The sequence below is a fragment of the Chaetura pelagica genome, unplaced genomic scaffold, assembly GCF_000747805.2.
Source record: "Chaetura pelagica isolate M959 unplaced genomic scaffold, ChaPel_1.0 scaffold428, whole genome shotgun sequence".
Lineage (NCBI taxonomy): Eukaryota > Metazoa > Chordata > Aves > Apodiformes > Apodidae > Chaetura > Chaetura pelagica.
Window position 1 is genome coordinate 947,478 of NW_009954311.1, and position 22,909 is coordinate 970,386.

At 41.2% G+C, this 22,909-nt stretch overlaps 1 protein-coding gene across 1 annotated transcript in view; it reads left to right on the forward strand.

Annotated features, from left to right (window-relative positions):
• The window catches only part of ARNT2 (aryl-hydrocarbon receptor nuclear translocator 2), a 66,638-nt gene that overhangs the window by 37,735 nt on the left and 5,994 nt on the right, over positions 1–22,909 (forward strand). Inside the window, exons 8-15 of the mRNA XM_010004072.1 lie at positions 977–1,053; positions 2,723–2,857; positions 3,697–3,771; positions 7,823–7,974; positions 15,067–15,139; positions 15,295–15,418; positions 19,453–19,549; positions 21,619–21,757. Of these exons, the coding sequence (XP_010002374.1) occupies positions 977–1,053; positions 2,723–2,857; positions 3,697–3,771; positions 7,823–7,974; positions 15,067–15,139; positions 15,295–15,418; positions 19,453–19,549; positions 21,619–21,757 (872 nt within the window). The remainder of the gene's footprint in view (positions 1–976; positions 1,054–2,722; positions 2,858–3,696; positions 3,772–7,822; positions 7,975–15,066; positions 15,140–15,294; positions 15,419–19,452; positions 19,550–21,618; positions 21,758–22,909) is intronic.

Below are 22,909 nucleotides of genomic sequence, written 5' to 3' on the forward strand. Positions count from 1 at the left end.
ATGCTGTCATCTTTTCCCCAGTCCAAAGATTGCCTTACCTTGGGAATTACAAATTTTGAGAAAAAAAATATTTCCTAGTGTTGTTTCATAATTGGTAGCTGCTTTGCAATTAATGCCATTAATGCTTTAAAATGCCTCTTAAAATATTCTCTGCCTGTTGTGACTGAATTCCTTGAAAAGCATTGTGAAAGAGTTTACAGATCACTTAAAATAAGTCAGCAGTGTCACCCTTGGAATCTGTTTTTTCAAGTGCTTCATGGGGAATCGGTATCTCAAAACTGGAGTTGGGAAATAGCCTTGACTAAAGGCTTAGCCAACTAGCAAGTAAACAGAGCAAATCTGAGTATTCCTATTTGTGAAACACTGCAATGGAAAACAGGACGCATGGGTGTTTTGAAATGATTCCTGTGTTTAGAATAGTTACTCAACTGAAACAATCACTGTTAGCAAAGCATCCAGGTTTTTTCAGTCTTTCAACGTAACGACCCAGATTTATAGAGAATTATACAAAAAAGTAAAACCAGCTGTTCAATATGAGCATGGAGTTAATGAGGAATCTAAGTGGTGCCTTGTTTTTAAGGCTTGCTATAATGTGTTATTCACCAAGAAAACTTGAACGTTGTGTACATTCACTGACCATATTCAGTGGCCACATGGTTCCAGTAACGTGCTGCAGAGCATTACTCATGGAAATGTAAGTTCAGCTCAGTGTATAATGGAATTTTTTGTATCTGCTTTGTCCTTGGCAGCCAAAATTGCTGCCCTGGGTACTGCATATGCATGTGAGATATGTAGGATCAAGCACAACTAAAAATGATCATCTTCTGAAGCCAAAGATAATGCCTGAATTCTGGAAAAGACAATAAGGTTATTTTTTATGATTGAGAGCATCTAAAATAGTAAACAACCAGGCCAGTGGCATCTCTGTTCATCCAGATTTCCTAATTGTAACAATATTTGCTCTCTTTCACTCCAGGAATGACTATACCAGAGGAAGATGCTGATGTGGGACAAGGTAGCAAATATTGCCTCGTGGCAATAGGAAGGCTGCAGGTAATGCAACTACTTCTGAAAGCATAATCATTCTTGTGCTTTAGTTGTAAGGGATTTGCACAAAGTTCTGGGACTAAACTGTAATTTCCAACATACCTCCAAATTACTAAGTGCCTTGATGTCTGCCTGCAGCCTGTCTTTTATAGAATCATAGAATGGGTTGGGTTGGAAGGGATCTTAAAGATCATCTAGGTCTAACTGCTTTGCCATGAGCAAGCATGTTTAGAACATGTCAACAGAGGAAAATGAAATGTGATTTTGGGCCTTAAGGGTATTTAACCCAGCAGCAGAGACGCTCCTGGACCATGAGCATGTACAGACCTGCTGTTCTTTAGGGTGCATAGAGCTGGGATGTTGTAGATTGTGAGTAATGTGGAAGTATGGGTGTTGCAGGTGGTAGGTAAAAGTGGCTCCCTAAGCCAGTGAGGTGTTCCCTGCTATTCTTTTGTTCTAGCCAGTCAACTACTTGAAAAACTGATGCAGGAGTTATGCTGGACACTGTAAAGACAAGGCAGTCAGGAGGCACTTCACAAAGAACAGCTTTATTCTCAGTGTGCAGTCAGATGTGATCTCAACCAAGGGAGTTGTGAGAATAAAATTTTACTTCCTTTTTGTCCAGACAGTTGCAATTGATGTACATTTTCTTCCTTTGTCCATGGCTGACAAGGATTCTGAGCAGGAGCTAGACCAGTCACAGTGAATCTACTTCATGACAGCAGGGAGGCTAATTTTTATGTTCCCTGTCTGGGAATTCTGCCATGGGTGAACATGTTTGAGGCTCCTGCAGAATCTCCTGTTGGCCTGCACTCGTTGCCATCTGCTAGGATGACATTGCTCCTTCTTATGGGGTAGAATGACCCTTCCATCAGAGCACAGGAGCCAAACCCTTCTTACTTGAGGTGAGCAGTCTGCCCAGTACTGCAAGTGTTGGCACTTCTGCAGAACATGTCTCCATTGTGATGGCAGAGCTACAAAAGTAGTATTGCATGATGTTTTTTAGGTTATTCATGCTTTTATAATCAAGGGGTTATATATTCCACTGATGGAGAGGAGGGATTCATACATTCCAGCTGCCAAAGAAAGATGATTACTGAGAAAATCACGTTAGTAACGTGGAGTGTCAAAACATCTGTTAGGTTAGAAGAGCCAGCAGGGTATGTCAGAGAGGGCAAGAGGAGGCTCTGTGGATAGGTTTGATCACACAGGAGTCAAGGTGCACAAATTGTAAACTCTGCTCTCTAACAGCAACTTAAAATCTTGCATACATTTAACTGGCTGATCTGTGTCGTGACAGCAGGACTGACCTGTCCTTTGGAAAGTTCTCATTCTTGGGTCACAAGGGCAGGAACCAAGATGCCAAACTTTAATGTGGTCCCACAGAGTGGGATGAATCCAGCCATACTTACATCCTTACATTCCATGTTGGGAACTTCTGGTGTAGTTGCTTTCTTGCTGTGCTGTGAAGCCTACATATGTGCCATGGGATGAGATACTTGCACTGCAAACCAGACTAAAGGCTGTTCTGTGTCATTTAGTCCTGCTATTGTTTTATTGATGACTTCCTTCAGTAGTTTGCAGTCTGCCAACAGATTTTATTCTTTAGCTGCATGATCAACTTTGACTCAAGGTGACTGTTCTGTGGGCTAAATGCTGTGAACTTTGGTCCTAGGTAACCAGCTCTCCAGTGTGCATGGACATGAATGGCATGTCAGTCCCAACTGAGTTCTTGTCTAGGCACAATTCTGATGGAGTCATCACCTTTGTCGACCCAAGGTGCATCAGTGTCATTGGCTACCAGCCCCAGGTCAGTGAGAAGCTGCAGAGACTGATTAGAACTAATGTGGAAACAGAATTTTTTTCATTAGAAGAACAAGTGCTGCAGAACATGAAATATTTCTAAGTAATAATTCATGTCACACACTAAGTGTAGTTTTTTTCTTTAGTGTCTACACTTCTGTAAAATGTCTAGTTTTCCCCTTTTTTATGTGGGATATCTTTTAATATCTTTGAGATCCAATTAGACTTGTGACAGCAAGATGTTTTAAACCTTGCACAGCTTTCCACTAAAGATACTTCTATGATAGAAAGCTGACAGTGCTTGGAGAGAGATTTAGTCCTATAGATGTTTACTTATGTCAGCCTGTAGAACAGTAAGCAAACATCACTTGTGGCAACTATTTTCACTGAAGCTTGCATCTGCTTCCCTGAATAGCTGGTCACAGAAATGATACAATAGTAAATGAACTCCTGACTATCACAGTCCTCCCTTAGGTAACTCTCAACAGTTGCAGTTTACAGGCCAAAATAATTTCTTGCTCATTATGTTTTCCCATTTATTTTGATTTTAGGTGGTTTTATAGTAACAGTTTTTACAAAATTGAGTGCTATAAAATGAGCTGTAGTAGAAGGTATGAGTCTCTTCAAGACACTGTTTCACAGGTATTAAATAAAACCAACACACTTAGAATTTGTTTGTAAATACATCTGTGGCACATGATGCCAACAAACCATTTGTATTATGATTCATCCCTGATTAGTCCCATTGAGGCTGGTAGATCTAGTGAGTGCAGGATTCCTTGCAGATCTGGACGTGGATTTGCATTGTGATCTGGGTGTTTTACACAGCTCTGTGTTTTATTCTAGGATCTTCTGGGGAAAGATATTTTAGAATTCTGCCATCCTGAAGATCAAAGCCATTTGAGAGAGAGTTTCCAACAGGTACCGTGTCCTGCTCCTTTTCTTCTGCCATTTATTTCTTATTTTTCTTTGGGTTTGTTTTGTTTTCCAGAGAAGTAGCTTTTATTTTTAATGTCAAGGTTTTATATGCTGGTATGCATGGATAAGGTGTGGAAAGACATAAAACAATTTGTTGATGAGTTATAAATCAGTTAAGCTCCATAAATGGTAGTTTAAACTGCAGCATCTGTTTGCTGTGTTTTCAGAAATAAGTTGCTTAGTTATACATGTTGTTTTCTTTTGACAAACAAACTAAATGAATGTTCACTGCACAGTTAGTGCTGCTTTGGAGATGCCTATATACATCCCACTGTGTTAAGTGGTAACCAAAAGTGTTTACTTTCCAAAATGGACTGTTGATTTGAAAGTAGTTACACCCCACTGTAATGCTGGATTGTTTGTTATCTGCATTCTCTGCTAGCACAGGTGATGTGCTTCATACCTTAATGGAGTTACACTACTTTACATCAATGGAGTATTTGTCTCTTCTCCCTGTTAGGACTTGAAATGCAGACAGAAGTAACAAATAAAACATATGGAAAGAGTTGCTGATGCTGATCTGGGTTAGTTTTTACAGAGGACCACATTTGCATCAGCTATATCAAAGGCACTTTTTCTGTTGTAGAGCTTATTGTTTCAGATTGGTCTGGGACATACAGTAGGAGTGTTTTTCCCAAGCCTGCTGATTCCTGGTCTTTTCACTGCCTTCCCTGCTGCACTAGGAAATGTGGTTTGGGATGTTTAATAGATTGCTGGGTTTTATATGATCTTAAGTGGTTCCAGATTTTCTGACAACAGCCTATAGCTCAACCATCTTGCATTGTTTGCTGAAATATGTTTTCAGCTGTAAAGCATGGATATGAAGTGACTTCTAAAATAACTTGTGTAGCCAAGTATTTATTCAGGCATGGCATGCAAAACCAGAGCTTGAAAAGCCTCTCTGGGGATAGCAACTACATGCTGTTCTGTATCTGTAGAATAGATTGTGAAGCTGAGGTTATAGTTTCTACAGAAGTGTTAGAGATAGTGTGAGATATCAAGACTCCTGAACCATTTCCCACCACCCCTCCCTCAGGCGGAGGCTCCTAACCCACTGCTGAGCTAGCAGGAAGACTGTGTGAACACTCTGCATCCACTTCACATCCCTTGAACCGACTGAGTTCAAAAAGCAACCACAGACCATTTAAATTCAAAATGTAGATTCACAAGCAGAGGCCTGTGAGAGTTAGATGCTTGAAATTGGTCAGTCACCTCTGCCCCACCTTGGCTGGGAGGGTGATGCTGCAGCTACCTGATGGATAGCTGTCACCAGGAGGCAGGTCCTGCTCCCCCTCTTCTCTCCTCCCTGACCTCCTCCCCACCCTTCCTACTATCCTGCTTGACTGCTGGACTTGCCAAATGGTTACCTAAGGGACTAACAGCTTTTGCATGGAACTTTTGGCTGGTTCAGTTCCCTGAGCTTGTCCCTGATCACATCAGTGGCACAAGAAGAATGGTGAGAACACACATGCTGGTTTTCACTAATGGCCAAGTGATTGATTCCACTAATTTATCCAAGAGACAATGACAGAGAGCTGCTGGATAAAAACATGGCAAACATCCCTTGCTGAAGTGATTGCCTGGGGCTCTGAAAGGCTGACTAAATAACATTGAAGTTAATGACTTGTTCCTCACTGTGTTCACTGAGAAGTGAGATCAGGCCATGGGATCTGCTGGTGTGTCCCTCAACTCAGTTGCTGGGGACTTCACTGTCACAACTCACTATTAGGCATGTCCATAAAAGATTCACTGGATGAAGGACCTACATGATTTGCTTAAGGTCTCACATAAAGCAGGAAAAAAATGCAGATTAGAAGTGAAAGTTCCTGTTCACCTGACCTGTGTCCAATCCATGAAAATATTGTGCTGTTTCTTTAGCATGCAACCCCTTTTCAGTATATTTTTGTTCAGTACAGTAGCAGGGGGACTGGGGCTGTTACTGCAATCATGCAGTACTGAAGTAAACAGGCTATGCACCAGGTGGTTTTTATTACCAAGGAATGTAAGAAAGTCAAGGTTAAAATTTGAACATTTTTTTGTGCTATCTTGTTTGTGTGCACTGTTTTAAGACAGTTCAGAATATTCCCACCAGAGCTCTCTATGCTTTATATATTATTACAGAATTAGTGGTTGCTTAATTCAGACTTCAGGACAATAGATCACTGCAGTTTGTTTTATTATTGTTAGATTGGCCTTAGAAGTCTTTTCATTAAAAATGTTAACTGTGATTTCCTATAAACTCTTCTTTTTTTTTTTCTACAACCCTCTGAAAACTTGACATTTCTAGTTTGCTGACAGCATCAGAACCAGGTTGGCACACAACAGAGGAGGGAGGGTTTTGCAGTTTTTGGTCAGTTGCCAGCATCCACCACAAAGCTTTTACTTCCTTGGGAAGATAAATTCATTCATCAGGGTGGGAAGATCAGGCCAGAGTGAGATAGTCTCAAGGCCAAGATCAACAAATAGAGCTTAGTATCAAAGGATCCAGAATACAGCTTTTTGATATCCAGTAGGATGCTGTTCAGATTGGACACTTTTACACAATCTCTGTGGGTTTTACCCTGGGTGTGAGAGTAGAAAATTGCTGATAAAAGATTGTTGCTCCCTAAACTCAAAACTACAAAAGCATTTTAGAAAAAAAACAAAAGGCATTTACCTCAGTATTATTTTGAACTTTTCTGGACACTGCTTAAGCTTTTTGGCTTCTATTTGCATTCTTTCAGTGTAATCCTGCATCCAATTAATCAATTGGAAACACAGACCTTTGGCAAAAAACAGGATTGGAACGTTTTTCCTTATCCAATTGCTTGTCAATAAAGACAGAGGGTAAATACTGGGTTTTCTACTTCTAGGGAGCACAGGCTGCAGAGAGCGAATAAAAAATGCATTCCAGTGGATGAGGAATAAGAATCCCCAGAGATGTGGCATTTATTGGCAGTAGATCTTCCCTGAGTCCCCTCTGAGATTGCTTAGTGGAAAAGCAATAAAAAGTAAACATAGATAGCCCAGTAAGTGCCAGCTGAATGACTTGAAACCGTGCAAATTTTCTTCTCCCTTGAGCCAAGACCCCTAGATGACACATAGAGGGCAGTAACAGTGCCAGTGTAGAGGTCTCATGAGCCTGCTGCTTCAGCTGGCTGCTTCTTCCTTCTCACTGCCCAACTGTTGACTTCAGCAAAACTTCAGCTACCAAAGACAGAATCTGACCTGAACATTTCCAGGCATCTGAATTCTTAGTCATAAACAAATAGGCTATCCAAGCCAAGGATTTGCTCTCCATTTTCATTCATACTATTAAAATGGACAGTGGCTTCATGGTGTTCTCTCCATGCAAATGCTGGCTGTCATCTTGAAAACCAGAAGCAAGTGTTTCTTTTTAGCACTTTGCCATTGTCTATGGTCTTATCATATGTCTGGGGAAAAAAAAAAAAACCAAAGCAACCATGTATGGTTTCTAAAAAAAAAAAAAAAGCCATATTTTCTAAGTATTATCCTCCATTTTTGATGCTGCTGTGTGATTTGGTGTATCACATTATGAATTGTGTCACTAGGTATTCAAGCAGAAAAGTAGATAGTCAATCTAAAAGTGTTTGGTTTTTTTTCTTCTGGGCTTTTGTTTCAGTGACAGAGTTTGGTTTGTGCTTTAAAAGATCATGTGAAAGGACCTCAGGTTGATTTCTGCCAATCTCTCGATAAGCTTTCCACATTAAAACCTTCTTCAAACTTCCCTATTGGGATAACAGTTGTCCTGTTAGTTGTCCTGAATCTGAACTCTTATATACAGACTGAAAAATGTCATTTCATACAACCAAGCATTGAGGGAGGCATTCGGAAGGAAAGAGCTGCAAATGTGAATCAGATTTCACTTATTCTCTTCACACGTCCATAGCTTTTCCTAATTCAAGGTTAAAATACACCAATTACTGCTGCTTTCTATTCATTTGCACAGCAGGTAGCTATCTCCTCTTATTAACTTTCCCAAATGGTCTTGCAGGTTGTGAAACTGAAAGGTCAAGTCCTGTCTGTGATGTATCGTTTTCGTACCAAAAACCGGGAGTGGATGCTGATCAGAACCAGCAGCTTCACGTTTCAGAATCCTTACTCTGATGAGATCGAGTACATCATCTGCACCAACACCAACGTCAAGTATGTGCCTTTCTAGCTGCTCACATATGTTGTTTTGAAAGAATTCAAGCATTGCTTTTTGCTGTAAAGCACATTCCATTTTTTTGGTAGCGTGTTTCGAGCTGCATTTGTTTCTCTACAACAGTAAGAGTCCAAAATGGATTTTTTCTGCATCTTTGAGATCTCCCAGTGTAGCTGTTTCTCTGTGTCATTATCCTGTGATGCTTCCAGGGTCTGGCTGTGCTGGGGGAGAAACGTCACTTATCTGTTATGTCATTAGACAAGCCCATTGATCTTAGTCCAGAACTGCCTTAAACTAGCACAGAGTTTCCAGCAGCAGACCAGCTGGCCTGATATTGAATGAAGGTCGGCCTGATTCCTGAGCCAAAGAGAAAATTAAGTGTCTGTGTTCATTGTGATCATACTCTTCTGTAGTCCTGGGCATCTTCTTCTTGAGCTTTGTCTGCTCTTATGGCCTATGAAAGCTGGCAAAATTTAGTAGACACAAGTGGGAAGGGTTCCTAAGTTAAGATCTGGTGGAATATTCCCAGGTATGGGGATAGATCCAACCCCTTTCTTAAAAAGGAAATTAAATAATCCTGTCTTTGAATTCATACTTTCAAAAATCTGTCATGGGACCTCTTAGGAGAAGGTCATCCTAGGAGTGGAGGTTCATCACTGTGCAATTGAGCAGAGATGCTTTTGGAGCCTCCTGAGTTTCGAGCCAGTAACTGCAGAAGTTAATCTGGCCTTGGTAATGACATTGCTTTATAGTGTGGGGGTTTTTAATATGTATTTTTGCTTTCCAATATAAACTTAATCTATTTCTAACACAAAATCTGCCTCTGGTCTGACCAGAAGTTTTTTTGCCAAGATTTTAGCTAGGAGGAAATGATTGTTTTTAAGACCTCAGCCTGTTAAGACTGTATCGTGGGAATGCTGAATGAACAGTCCAGTAGTGGAGATTCATACTGAGAGCTCCACTTGCAAAACCAAATCCCTGGGGCTTTGGCATTTGGACTTAGAAAGCTGCTCAGTGTCTCATGGTGTTCCTTGACTTGCTCCTTTGGACATGGCACAGACCTGGACTAGAAGGGCTGTGCTTTCACTCGCTTTGAAACCCAGCATCGCAATTGTTTTGCTTAGTTTCTCTTGCATACCCCAAAAAATTAGGCTTAAATGACTAAACAGTTAAGCTAATTGAAAACAAGCAAATGTGTCTTGAAATCAGACAGCTAAATATCTCCTGTCTGCACTGTGCATCACAAGAGATATTTCCACATTTCTACTGTCCCGCGTTTCTTTTCCAAGTAATCTGTGTATGCAAAAACAGGCCTGCAAAATAAAAAGCAACTTCTGAGATGTGTTCCAGGATGGCTTAATTGTGCTTTGTTCCCAGGAGTCCACAGATCAAAAAGAGAGGCTGTAGACTTACGTTGTCTTGACTCTGGGAATGTTTTTCTCTGAGCATTCACTATACTGTTCAGCTTGGCATCCCAGCACTTGCTGTGGTGACTAGGACTGTGCCAGCTTCTGGCTCTTGCTAGGTTTGAATAACAACCAGAAATGTTGACCTAATATGGAAGCTGCCTGCTGCTACTTTGACAGAGGATGTTCCCTCTTTCCTGTCATGTAGAAAATGCTCTAGTCTTGTGGCAAGATACAACCCATTATACGTCTGCTTTTGAATAGCCGAAAGAGTGCATTATCCAAAATGTTTTCTGGTTTTGCCCCTGTTCCCTCCCACTTCTCAGAGAGATTTCCAAAGAGGACTTACTGTAATGTGCTGCCCTTCCTGCCAATTGCTGGATTTATTTATTTTTATTATTTTATTTTTTTTTTGCACATTTGGGGTTGTGTTCTGATTTCCAATTTTCTAGATGCCCTGGGGAGTACATCATGTACATCATGATGAATGTTGATTTCCACCTCCTCCCTCATCTCCTGCTGGGGCTAGATGCTCTGTACTGATCCCAGTGAGTGTGGCCAACTTTATATGTCAAAGAATCAGATGCTCTGGGTCCAGAAAAGTGCTTCACATGGACACCAAGAAGGGTCCTTTCAACTGCATGGTTGTAGGCAGTTCTGCACAGAGACAAATTTTTATTTGTTGTTGGGATAACCTAGCCAGCTCTGTAAAATACAGCTGTGAGGCAGTTAAAAAAATTATCATGAGATGATAACGGCAACATAACCAAAAGTTCTAGGTTTCAATCAGTTTTTAAGGTAAGATAGTTTAAAGCCACAGCATGTACATCTGTGTGTCTGTTAACAGAATACCTCTCATGTTGGTCAGTGAACAGTGTTTACCCAGAAGACTGTAGAGGGCAGTGGTGGTTCCAGTTGTGAAAGGATTAATTGATTATTTTTTTTTTTAATCTTTGTGTTGGTTTGTTTTGTGTGTTTTTTCTTTTCTTTTTAAAAGATATTCCTTTGGACCTTCAAACACTCAGCTTTCCAAACTTGCTTTTGGTGCAGAAGAACAGTGAAACATTAGGTTCAAATGTTCACTTAGTTCCTTGCAAAAAAAAGGAAAGAAAACTTCTCTGTTTCACTTGGGTATGGTCGTCCAAGAGAAACTTCCTGGAGAAACGAAGCATTTAATGTTCAGCATTTGTGCTGGGTTTGGCTGAAAGGAAGAGTCCCCTGTTTGACCACATCTGCCTGTGCAGTTGGAACTGTTTGGTTTCCAAAAAGAAATCATTATTGTGATCAGTGTTTATTTAACACATGCATAGAGCAGCGTTTGAATAAAATAATCTGTCTTGGTGATAGATAAATCTATATAAAAGTCTTTATATACATAGAAGAAAGATATTTTTCTTACCTCAGTGGAAATTTCGGTGTTTCATTTATGTAAACATCAAAGTCTTAAGTTGCACTGTGTGAATTTATGAATCCTACAGTTGTCCTGAGTCTCAGGATTCTTGTCTCGGAGTGAGCTGGCACAGGTCACTGCTGGAAGCAGCCGGTCAGATGAATCAGCCTGTGCTTGGGGGAGGCATACTTTCTGTTTTGGATTCTCATGGGCCAAAATACCAGAGATCAACTATCCTGGTAAAATTCTGGTTGATGGTGGTGGTGCTGAAGACTCAGTTTCTCAGGATCTCTCAGATCCCTCAAGGCCAGCGTAAGACAGACCCTTTTGCAGGGATGACGTGGAAACCGTAGCATGAAAGAGAGATTTTGAGAGTTTTGAAAGAGGATTTTACAGCAGCAGCTCCAAGGCTTCTATTAGTCCCTTATTGTCCAAACCAGACAGAGGAAGCACGTGTGCCTGTATTACATAAAAATAGCTTGGGAGGAATACAGTAGTATTGTTTTTCTGTCACCAAAGAGGCTGGCTAATTTTAAAGTTCAAATCCTTTTTTGGTTACTCTGAAGCCTGGAAATGGAACAGGTGACCTTGGTATTCATAGAGAGAGACTGAAATCCTCTACAATATTATAGGAACTTTCACAGAATCTGCTGGTTTCCTCCAAGTACACTTACTGAAGTAAATTTGAAGAAACTATCAAGTAACTATTGAAATAACTATTTGCTGAACCAATCCTTGTTCAAGCCAAGGGTTTTCCCAGTTTCATACCAAACCTGTGGGTGAGCCAGGAGTTCCTCCTGCAGTACAGGCAAGGTCCTTTGTTGACCCTGCCATGCTGGCTATCCAGTAATCAGGAAATATCTCTTCCCTTTACTCTTTGAAGCTGTGAAACTGAAATTGAAACCAAGGACAGCTTGGGTTTTGGTTACAAAATCTGAAGGCGGTTTGAGTTTTGCCCAAAATGCTTGTAAGTTGCAGTGGTAGATTTCAGCTCTTGTTCTGTATCATCTTTACAAAGACAATCTAGCAATGGGGTAACTGAAGGGACCTGCATGTCTGTTCAGTCAAAAGGGCTGGTTAGATGGCAAGGTCTGAAGCAACCACCTCAGCAGTGCTCACCTCTCCCTGCTCAACTGCCCCAGTTTCTTTCAGGCTTCAAGCATCATTTGAGCTATTTATACTATTTATGCTAATCACAGCAGAAGATGCTAACCTGGCTTCAGGTTTCAATCTAAAGTGCAGCAGAGCTTGCACTGAGCTCAGGGAAGGTGCACTTGAAGTATTAGGTGTTTTCACAGGAAATGGGTTTGAGGGGTTCAGTGCTGCTAACACAATGTGGTATATATATTGTACTGCAGCTTAACGAGTATTAGAGATGAAAGGTAGAGAAGGACAAAGGAGCACTAAGTTAGAGGTGCCTGAAAACAAATAACTAGCAAGTCTCCTGTTTTGTTTGGCTCATTTGTATGTATATGGCTGAATCAAGAAAACATACTTTATACGGAACAGAAGAGACCTAATGTGCTGTTTATTGACACACGCGCCAAGTTGTTGGTAATAAAAACAAATGAAACAGTGTAATTAGCTTTCACTTTAGCAACAGGATTTAATGGGTGTTTATTGTCCACAGGGTGGTATTTAGAAAAACTTCCCCATAGATTTGCCATAATTAAATTACCTCCCATAGTTCTGTTGGAAAAATATGCATTTTATGCTTGTGAACAAGGAATTTCTCTGCATACCAGAGGTAATTTTTAGGAATCTTCTGTTGGCTAAAATAATGTGGAAAAGCTGTGGTGCTCTAATGACCTGGAGGATGGATTATTTATTTATTTTTTGCATGTTAATCATAGCACAAAAGTGATTTTGTGTATGAATGTGTTCAGACACCGTAAGGCTAGCATAATACTTTTGGCCATCTACTCTGAGCTTCTGTTTGTTGCAGGTCACAGAATTTTGTCCAGTTTGCCATGGAGCCCAGTAACTGGTGTCTGAGCAAAGTGTCTCATGGAAAAACATGAAAGGATGGAAAAATCTGTCACTTCAGTAGCTTGTTTGAATGGTCCCTCACATTCCATCAGTTTGTGCCTCATTTGTCGTTTGACTTTGCAAGTTTGTCTCTCAGGCCTTTGACTTTTGAATGTATCTAGCTCATAATTTAGAAGATTTGGATAAAAATCTAAAATTCCGTCTTGTGGCCAAAAAAAATCCTAGTTTTCCAGAGTTTCAAATCCCTGATCTTGCTGTTTTGTAAAATCTGATCTATTACTGCTTGTCACATTAATGATTCTCTCTTCTTTGCTTACTGAGCCAAGGGCCTCCCAGAGTCAAGGTGCTGGCTGTGCATCCTCAGGCCAGAAGTAATCTTGCTGACTGTGGCTAAGTGACAGAAAGCAACTGGTAATGGAAGGTGCAAAACATTTTGGTAATTTCTCAGGGTGTTTTTTGTCATTACACAGGCAGTGTTCCTTATACAGTGCCATGGCAGGCAGCTCCCAGCTTCACCCTTGAGACTGGGTCAGTGCCCTTTGTGGTGTTGACCTGTGCCAGAGCAAGGGACTCTGCCTTCTCCATGGAAGTGATGCTTCTTCAGACAAGGGCTGTGGCAGAGCCTTTCCTGTTTACAGGGAAATCTCAGGTTGTTGTGCCTTCATATCAGCTGTTGGCTGCAAACTGCTTTCATCACAAAGTTGTGGAGTGAAGGTGGTGCCGTGGCCGTGTTGTTCACAGCCTGGACACAGCTCAAACCAGGGCTGTGCTGGCAAGATCCTGTGGCTCTCCTGCTCTGCCATCCCAGCTTGAGGCTGGGACAATGCTGGGTTTGTCTGGCTGCAAACAGTCACACAAACCTGTGTCACACAAACCTTAGACAAGTGAGGTTCCTGATGACCCAGTATGGGGATGGTGTAAGTCCAAGTAAGAAACTTCATATTGTAATAGTAGAATTCTGGTCCTAGTGCATCAACAGCACTTTAGCCTTTCATGTCAAAAGGACTGGGCTTTATTTCTGAGAAGCTGTACTGCACAGTGGATTTCTCTGTAGTTGTTGTGTTATAGTGACTTCAAAATTTCCAATAGTAACAAGCTAACTGTCTCTGATTTTTATTTCTTGTTAAATTAGGAGCTTTGCATTTGTGTCCTTTAAAAATTAAAAAAAGCAAGTGAAGGAATAGATTCAGAAGGTCAGTGTGCTAGATATAGTGCAACTATATAAAGGATCTGTACGTGTTTATAAGTAACAGTATTTGCACATGGAGAATGTAAATGTGTGGGACTTATTACCACTTGCCTGCCATCCTACAGGTCACTTGTCAGTTAATTCTTGTGACTTTCAGTGATGTCATCTGTTAATATTGGCTAATTGTGGTAGTTAAGTAACAGCTCCTGATACTAGGCACAAATCAAAGACATTGCATGGATCTGCAGAGTTTTCAACACTAGAGTTCCTCATGGTGACATACAGCCCCTAATGTTTATTGGCTCTGGCTGGCAGTTCCCTTTAATTACTTTTCTGTTGTTTCTGCACATTTATTTCTTCCTAAATTCATATAATTGGATTAAGGGTATTACTTCCAGTGATTTTTATCTCATTTAAACAGCAGATATTTTTTGTTCAGTTCTGATTAGCATAAAAAGGAGACTTAGGGTTTTTTTGTAGCATTTGTCAACACAAAGTGATTTTATGTAATACCTTAATTTTATATAGTACCACAAGCAGTTTCTTTCTGGACATTCATTGCCTTAAAAAACTTTCAAAAATTTAATAGAATCTGTACTTGGATCCTGAGGAGATCAGGTTTTGTTACAAAGCAGAATTTATATGCAGTTCTTTCTAGCTCAACAGGTTGTTCCATTTGGATGTGTTTCAGACAGATTTTTTGATGACTTTCTTATTGCCCGTGATAATTGTGTGTTAATATTACTGGAGGTTTCCTGTTTACTTCAATAGGATCAGTGAAGGGGTGTGGTAGGTTCATCATTAACAAGAGGAAGACATTCTTGGGGTCTTAATAGTGAATTCTTAACTCTTTTATAAGGAGGGTGTGTTCCATCCTACATTTCTTACCTACTGACCTTGCTGTGCTATTACACCAAAACTCTTTCTGTGCCCTGTTACATTCTTGTGGTGCAAGCTTTCTTAATGAGAAAGCTTTAAAAACAGATATCTTCCCAGGAAAGGATTTACAAAGTCACCTGAGAGATATTTCACTTGACGTTTGAAAGAGGAGACTATTGTTGTTCCTTTTTGTATCGTAATTGGGTTTTTTATCACTGTAATTTTGTCTCCTTTGCAGACAACTTCAGCAGCAGCAAGCAGAACTTGAAGTACATCAAAGAGATGGGCTGTCCTCCTACGACTTATCTCAGGTGAAATTTCTCAAATGTTTAGTTTTGTGCCTCTGACCTTTTAACACGTAAAGCAGTGGTAGATTTCAGCGAAATTAAAAAGACATCCTGACTGTCCCTGAATGGCTTTTCACCAGGTATGACAGTGAATTACCTTCCTCTGTGTATCTCAACAGGTGCCTGTTCCAAGTATACCAGCTAATGTTCACGAAGGTGGAAAGTCTGTGGAAAAGCCTGATGCTATTTTCTCCCAAGAGAGAGATCCTAGATTTGCTGAGATGTTTGCTGGAATAACTGCTTGTAAGTGAATGTCTCTGATGTTTTAATTTTTAATACTATGTTAACTTGGTTACATCATGTGGAGCACAGCTTCAAGAGAATGAAGAGGAACTACAGTGTGGCAGGGAAATTTCCAAGCAACATCAGTCTTCAGAACATTTCCCAGAATTTGCTTTTAGTCTGTATTTCCCCTAAATATGATAAGGAGTAAATTCAAGGAGGGAAGGACAACTTTCATGTCACCAGAACTACCTATTTTTTATTCTCTTTTCACAGAACTTGCTCTTTCTGAGTATGTATTTTCTATCTTAAACAGTGGATATGAGTTCATCTTTCTAGAGAGACATGGATTAAGAAAGTTACCACATAGTCTTAAAATAGGCCAGCAGTCTTTTATCAAATCAGCAGCCTTTGCATTGATACTTCCAGAGGCATGTGCTGTCTTGAAGGGTAATGATATACTTGTTTTCTGGTCAGTTGAGACATCTCCTGCCATGTTACCTGTCACTGAGTCCTTGTTCTTTTTCTCACAACTTTTGAACTTGTTGCCAAGTTCTTGTAAGAGTGATAGGAGTCTCAGAAATAGTGTTTTCTTCTATATTTTGTGAAAATTTCTGTGAGGACAGAGTCCTTTACTGAGTACCCTCACTGAAGGACTTCCCAGCCCTGTTCCAAGGGGTAGCAGCCACCTTGCCAGTCGGGCACATGTAGCTGATTCCAACCAGCCTCAGCCTGTGCTGCCTGTTGCCCTAACAGGCAGAAGTCGTTGAGAAGACTGGTAGCTGAAGGGATCACCCAAAATATACCTCTAGGAAACCAGGCTCATTAATTCCACTACTCATGGATGAATTCAGTAATTATTTTTTTTTAACTGTCCTCACTGAAAAAGAGAAGTTTTTACATTTGTTATAAATAAATCAACGTGTAAGTGTCACACAGGGCATGAGGGTAACAACCCACAGGCTTTGACTCCAGGGGTGCTGAGAGGTGACATCTCTGCCTTGTTTTCATGTCTGGCTTGGTCTTTTCAAATGGAGAGAGCACTGTAACTGCAGGATGGACTCAGTCCTCCTGTTGCTGAGAGTTCTCTCTTACTCCTGTTCTTCCTTGTCTGTCTTCTCTAACAGTGAAGTCAACAGCAGAGGCCATAAAAGGTATGAGAGCGGAGAGTAGCAAAACTCCATCCCTAAACACTGAAATATGTTTTTCCAAGCAAGAACATCTTGCTTTTTGGCTGCCTTATTGGCTCTTTTTCAGGCAGCTCTCAACTGTTTGTGGGTAGGGGTTGGGGTTAAGGGTCTAGCAAGCTGTGAGGTAGCTGGGAGGTTATGTTCTTGGAAATGCCATTTCTCTCTTCATTCTCATCAATTTACAGGCTGTGCTTTTTTTGGGACACTCACCCTGTCTGAATTTCTCATGAGAGCTGTGATCAAGATCTCCTCTGAACGATAAAAAGAGATGGTTCACAGCTTGAGATGAGAAATGCCATCCAAAACCAATATTGACAAACCTTCAGGCTGCCTCCAAGACATTTGCATTACGTTGATACCCAATCTCGTTCTTTGCTACATTCAGTAAAAATAGAGGTTTGACACATGGAAATTGTTGCCCTGATCGTTGCAGTGGCCACACAATTAGAAACCAAAAGTGGGGAGAGGAAGCCTGGCACAGTCATGCAAGAGTGCCTTGAAGCACAGGATGATGCAGTTCTTACAGAGGTCTTCATTCTACAGGCAGCAGCACTGGCCCTGCTGGGAGAAGGGCAGAGCATTGACCAGTACAGTGATGGGATCCAGAAACAGGTCTAAAGATGCAGTTAAAGCAGCAAAACAAAATAAGTTTTCAGTGCTGTACCAAAGGTGAGGACAGAGAAGTAGTGCTTGAAGTATTGAGTGGGAACAGCTGGGAGAGCTGTGGGGCAGATTCAGAGGCTAAAGACCATTTGATGTAACTCAGGAAAGAAATCTTAAGCAGATTTAGCTGCTTGTGATTAGTTTAGCAGTTTCCTTTGCCTTGGCCTCATCCTGCAGCACAGATCCCATAGCTGCCGTGACAACTCTGCTCCACTTGAGGAATTCCAGTTCACTTAGGACAGTCAATTTTGCTGGTGAGTTGTTCTCTAGTATCTAAAGTACCTGCAGGATTTTGGCTCAGTCTCTTCCAACCTTGTGGGCTTCATATCCCTGTAAAGAGTGGCCTTAGAAAATCAGAGATCTTGTGCAAGAATGAAACTACAGGAAAAAAAGGCAAATTCATCTGTTCTTCTTAGAGAAATCCCAACCCTTTCTCAATTCTTCCTACCACATATACAACCTCCTCTAGACCCTGTCTCTGTTTCTCCTTGGTGTTTTTTGTATGAGAGTGTAGATTTGCCATCCAGACTTGGTGTCTGGGTTGGGCACCAAGGAATATCTTTGAATTTCTACGTGATAAAGGAAAAACAATGACAACTTGTCTCAGTGGCTTACATGCTCCTCTGAGGCTCCTGGAAGGAAATTTGAGGTGACTTTTTCCTTTGGGACAGTGAGCTTAGATTCTTGTTAGGAACACAGGATAACAAGAACTTATGTGGCAGAGAGGAGCCAGTATGTGTTGGAGGCCTCTGGTGAGTCCTGCTCACAAGGTCACTGAAAACCAGGAAAAACTAAAAAAATACTTGTGTTACCTGGGAATTGAGTGGGCCTTGTGCCCAGGAGAGGAGCTTGTGAAATGAGTGGGAATCTGAAAAGAGCAAAAAGGGAAAATGTGGAGGCAGACTTGGTTTTTAGTCTGTCAGAGGTGTTTAACCACAGATGGTTGTAAAGTCATCAGCGAGTTGTGGGGTGTTCTGCACTTGGAGGTGGGAAGAGAGGATGGGGAAAGTGAGTTAAGGGTGGTGGAGCAGACCTTTACAAAAAGTAGTAGTAGTGAAGTTTCTTTTAGCATAATCCAGTGCCAGAAAATTAAATTAAGGGACCAAATGGCATTGTTCAACCAATCTAATTTCATTCAATTAGAGATTGGTCTCCAGTTGTCACATTAAGAGAAGACTATAAAAGTTAATGGCATCTCCATGTGCATGTTGTTCGCTAAGCTAGTCTGTCTTACACCCTACTGGGATGCTTGCATCTGGTTTCATGGGTCCCTCAATCCACATGTAGGACAGCAAAATTCATGATAAACCAGTGTCCTGCCTTGCCACAGCTCAGGTGTGTAAATCTTGCAGATGCTTGGAAGCAAAGTGCCTCCAGCCACCTGTCAGGTTGAAACACAGGTGAGGCTGCAGGATCACCCAGGTTTGCAGGTGGTCCCCCTGAGAGCTGCAGGTGTGCCACCAAGCTGCTGGGACAGGTGGGTACTCCCCTGGGGCTGCCCTGGAGGGAAGCAGGCTGGCAGCTGGTTAGGGCAGGGGCAGTTTTACACCGTTCCTTGGGATGTTTAACCCAGTGGGCTGCTTCCTCAGTGCAAAGAGGCTGCAGTAACAGCAGCAACCCTGAAGGGCAGCTTCTGGAGCCAGAAACATACCCTTACCCAAGGCCATCCCCAGGTAGGCCACAGAGGATCACATGCATCAGACCAGGCTTGTTCCATGTGGCTTTCCTCCGTTCCTCTGGGCAGACTCTATCATCCAGAAAACCTTTGCTCCTCTGCCCAGTCCATAGCTGGCACCCATCACTGCCCACCTTGGCTAGAGGTGCTCCCTGTCTCGTGTTCCCCCTCCTGTCTGCATGGTTGGGAGCAGCTTCCAGCAGGCACAGGGAGGTGAGGGCTGCATGGCCCAGGGCACGTAGCACTGATAGTTCTGTGCAAACAATAGCGTGGAGGAAGTACATCCTGGGAAGAGTGTATGAACTAGACACAAACCAGCTGTGCCTCTAGATTCAGACTGAATTGTCACATAGCCCTTTTGTGTTGTTCTTCAAATGTTCCACAGGGCTTCTCCATAAAGCTTTAAGAGGGGAAGACCAGTCCTTGCTGTGTGTACATATGTTGTGATTTTTGTTAACTAATTTTGCCTTCGTTTTCTAATCCCCTAAACTTTCCTCTTTCTGTGATTTGTTTTTCTTTTGTAGCAGATAAAAAAATGATGGCCTCAGCATCCACAGCAGGAAACCAGCAGCTTTACTCCCAGGGAAGCCCATTTCAGCCCGGACATTCAGGAAAGACTTTCAGGTATTGTAGTCCAGATCCTGATCTTACCAGCTTCTGTCTGACAGTGGGGGCTTGTTCATCTCTGGTCTAGTGGAAACAAAACTAGTCTCAGGTGCCAGGGCTTTATTTACATGAATCAGCTTTGCTTTGCCTACACTTCACTCCTCCATGATGTCTCAGACCATAAGCTGGGCTTACAAACTGAATGAGTTGAATCTCTGAGAGGTGATGGGGCAGGCTCAGAGATCTGAGGAGTATTTAGGCAAGCTAGGAAGGTGCAAAGATTTGTTTTGTATTTAGAGCTGTCAGTACTTCTACAGACTGCTTAAAGGGCATCAGTGGACACCTTATTAAAGGGAACAGAGGGATCCTTCATCCATGCTCTAGAAGTTATAGTGGCTAATAATCTCAGTAGGGAGAAATGAAGTCCCTGTATGTGTGTTCTGTCAAATTAAAACAAAGAACAACTTGCAGGAGATATGACAGTAAATTAACGTCTTTTAATTGGATATGGTATATTTGCCATCTTGGAGTTTGGCATGTGTTTTGTTAATTCCTGATGTTTAACTATAGCTTTTTTCCTACTGCTGTTCTGTTACGTCAAGTAATGATGCATCTGCCAGAATCCCATCCTTGATTAACTGTCCTCCTTGAATGCTCTTCAGGCTGGTTCATTTGGTCACTAAGCCTGGGCAGCCTTTAGGCACCATTTTGTAGACTCCTGGTTTCAAAGTATTTATTCCAGATGCAGCCCAAGCCCCTTAGATAGTGGGCTGGGAAGGTGTTGGCAGTAGGGCTTCCCCTCCCCAGCAGCTGTTGTGTCCATCTGAGTTCAACCAGATTTTAATGGTCTTTCTGGTCCATGTTTCCCTCTTTGGAGGGTCTGGTAGTAAAAATTATAAATAAAATAAAAGTAATAAAAATCAAACTCTACAAAGAATTTCTAAACACACACTTTGCTTTCAGGCAACTTATGAAAGACAGAACAACAACTCCCAAATTCAAATGCCTGCCACGTTTTGCTTACCACTCTGGGAGGGATTTTGTCAGTCTTCTCAGAGGATTCAGATTCCTGCTTCCTCTGTGCTCAGCCTTGTTTACTTCTTTTCCCAGTCTGTTCTCTTCTTTCTCTGTAAAATGATTGTGAGAGTAGACAATGGGGAAGGGACTGGAGAAACGAGCAGGCGGCTTTTTCCATGGAGGCACAAAAGCATTTTTCTGTGTTGTGTCTTCATTTATATTCATTTATATATGACATGTTAAATCATAACTATTTTAAATATATAACTATATATAAAAGCACACTGGCAATGTGTGGTTATACAGATTCAGGCGTTAACAATTTCTATGAGAATAAAAGCAAAAAGTGGAGCAATCCTGCTTAAAATTTTTCTTTTAATTAGGAATTCCTGGGAAAATTCTCACTAGTGAAATTAGGAAACAGGTAACATATAAACAAGTTCCTTTGGAAATACTTTTTTTTTTTTTCTTTGATTCCAAAGCTATTACATTAGCTTGAGTTTTTGTCTTGATTATTCTTTTGCCTGGGTATATAAGTCTGTGCTCTTTTTTAGCATCAGTTGGTGAAAACTGGAATTAAAAGCTCAAATTTTTCATATGTAACAAACACTTTATCATTTCTCAGGCAGGAAAGAAATAAAGAAGAGTTCATAAGTATCAGCTTCTTTAGCATCTTCCTTTAGGATGGCATTTAAGCAAATGTTTCAATACTGTTGACTTTAAGAAAAAAACTGATGAAGTACCTGCTTGAGTACTCTCTGCAAGCAGGTTTTGTAATGTATTAAGTCATAAACTCTTATGGAGCAAAACATTTATGCACCATGTGTTAGACTGATTTTATTCTTGCAAGTCCTTTCCAAGAGATTATAGGAGTCTAATTCAAAATAATTTTGCCCTCTGTGTCTGTTTGACGTTTTAGAATGCCAATATGTTTCCTAGTTTTGTGATGGTTTTAGGTAATTTTTTATTTAGACAGATCAAACGATTATTTTTAATCTCATTATCAGAACTTTCATATCTGTGCCTTGAGAATATATCCTACAAATGAGCCACTATTTCTGTTCCTTCAGTTCATCTGTGGTACATGTCCCTGGTGTGAACGACATCCAGTCTTCTTCATCAACGGGCCAGAATCTGACACAGATATCTCGCCAGCTAAACCAGAGTCAGGTTGCCTGGACAGGAAATCGCCCACCGTTTCCAGGACAGGTATGGATTAAAGGTGATTTATTTTCATGGTCAGGAAAGATTTGCAATCTCTGTGCTTTTAAGAAGAAATAAACAATCCGTAAACCCCATTTGTGGTTGGAGAGAAATCAGTTCCTCCACGTCTGTTCCTTGGCAGGTAGTTTGTGATGGTGTTCACAATAGTGGCAGTTGCTGCACTGACATAAATCCTAGGGGAAGTTTTCAGTCCTGCACTTACTTTTATACTTAAACTGAATGAAGTGGAAGGAGGACCACTGTTATGCTTTAGTACTGAGCCTGTGCATTACATCTTTCTTGGACCAAGAGCTTGCACCCAGCAATGTTACCCACACTCAGCAGAGTTGTCAGAAAAGGGCACATAAAAATCCAGGCAGGAATTCAGGGCAGGGGCTCTTTAGCCCCTTGCCTCTCCATTGGCAGTACCCAGTGTAGCTCACACTGTGTGCTGGAGGAAGCAGCACATCCCTCCATCAGATGCCCTGTGCTTCACTGTGGTAACCCAGAAATCACCTCTTGTTCTGTACGACAATAAAAAAATTGGTTTGAAACTCTGTTAAAGACAAATAATATGAAAGAATAATGTTTGATCTATAATTAATGCTGCTCTTAATCACTCTTGACTTTCCATTGTCCAGCAGGCTAGAATGGCATGTTGGCACAGGCACTAAAGAATTTTTCAGTAGCTGAATTGTTTCCACATTAATCACTGATGCTTCCCACCCCTCAGTGTGCCACAGTTATTTTGTCACACCTGTTCAATGAAGTCTGGTCATAACATTAGCTTTTTTTGGTAAATTGTATGGAGGATGCTAAAAATTACCAAAAAAACCCCCAAAATGACTGATCCCTCTTATTGTCCAAATTCTATCCAAGTCAACAGAGTTCAGATGTGGCTGTAAGCCAATTGGTAGTCATTCATCCATCATAAATAAAGTAAAATAGAGCTAAGCCTTGCATTAGTGGCACATCATGCTCTCAGTATCATTGTGGAAGCCTTTAGAAATGTAGGATTTCTTCTCTTGGAATGGAGCAGAAGATCTAATGGCATCTTCTTGTTATGTGCCTGTTGGGATCTGTTTTACTCCCAAAGCCCTCCTGCGTGTGTCCAAGAGAATAGCTTCACTGGAGTGCACTGATTGGCAATAACAGTGA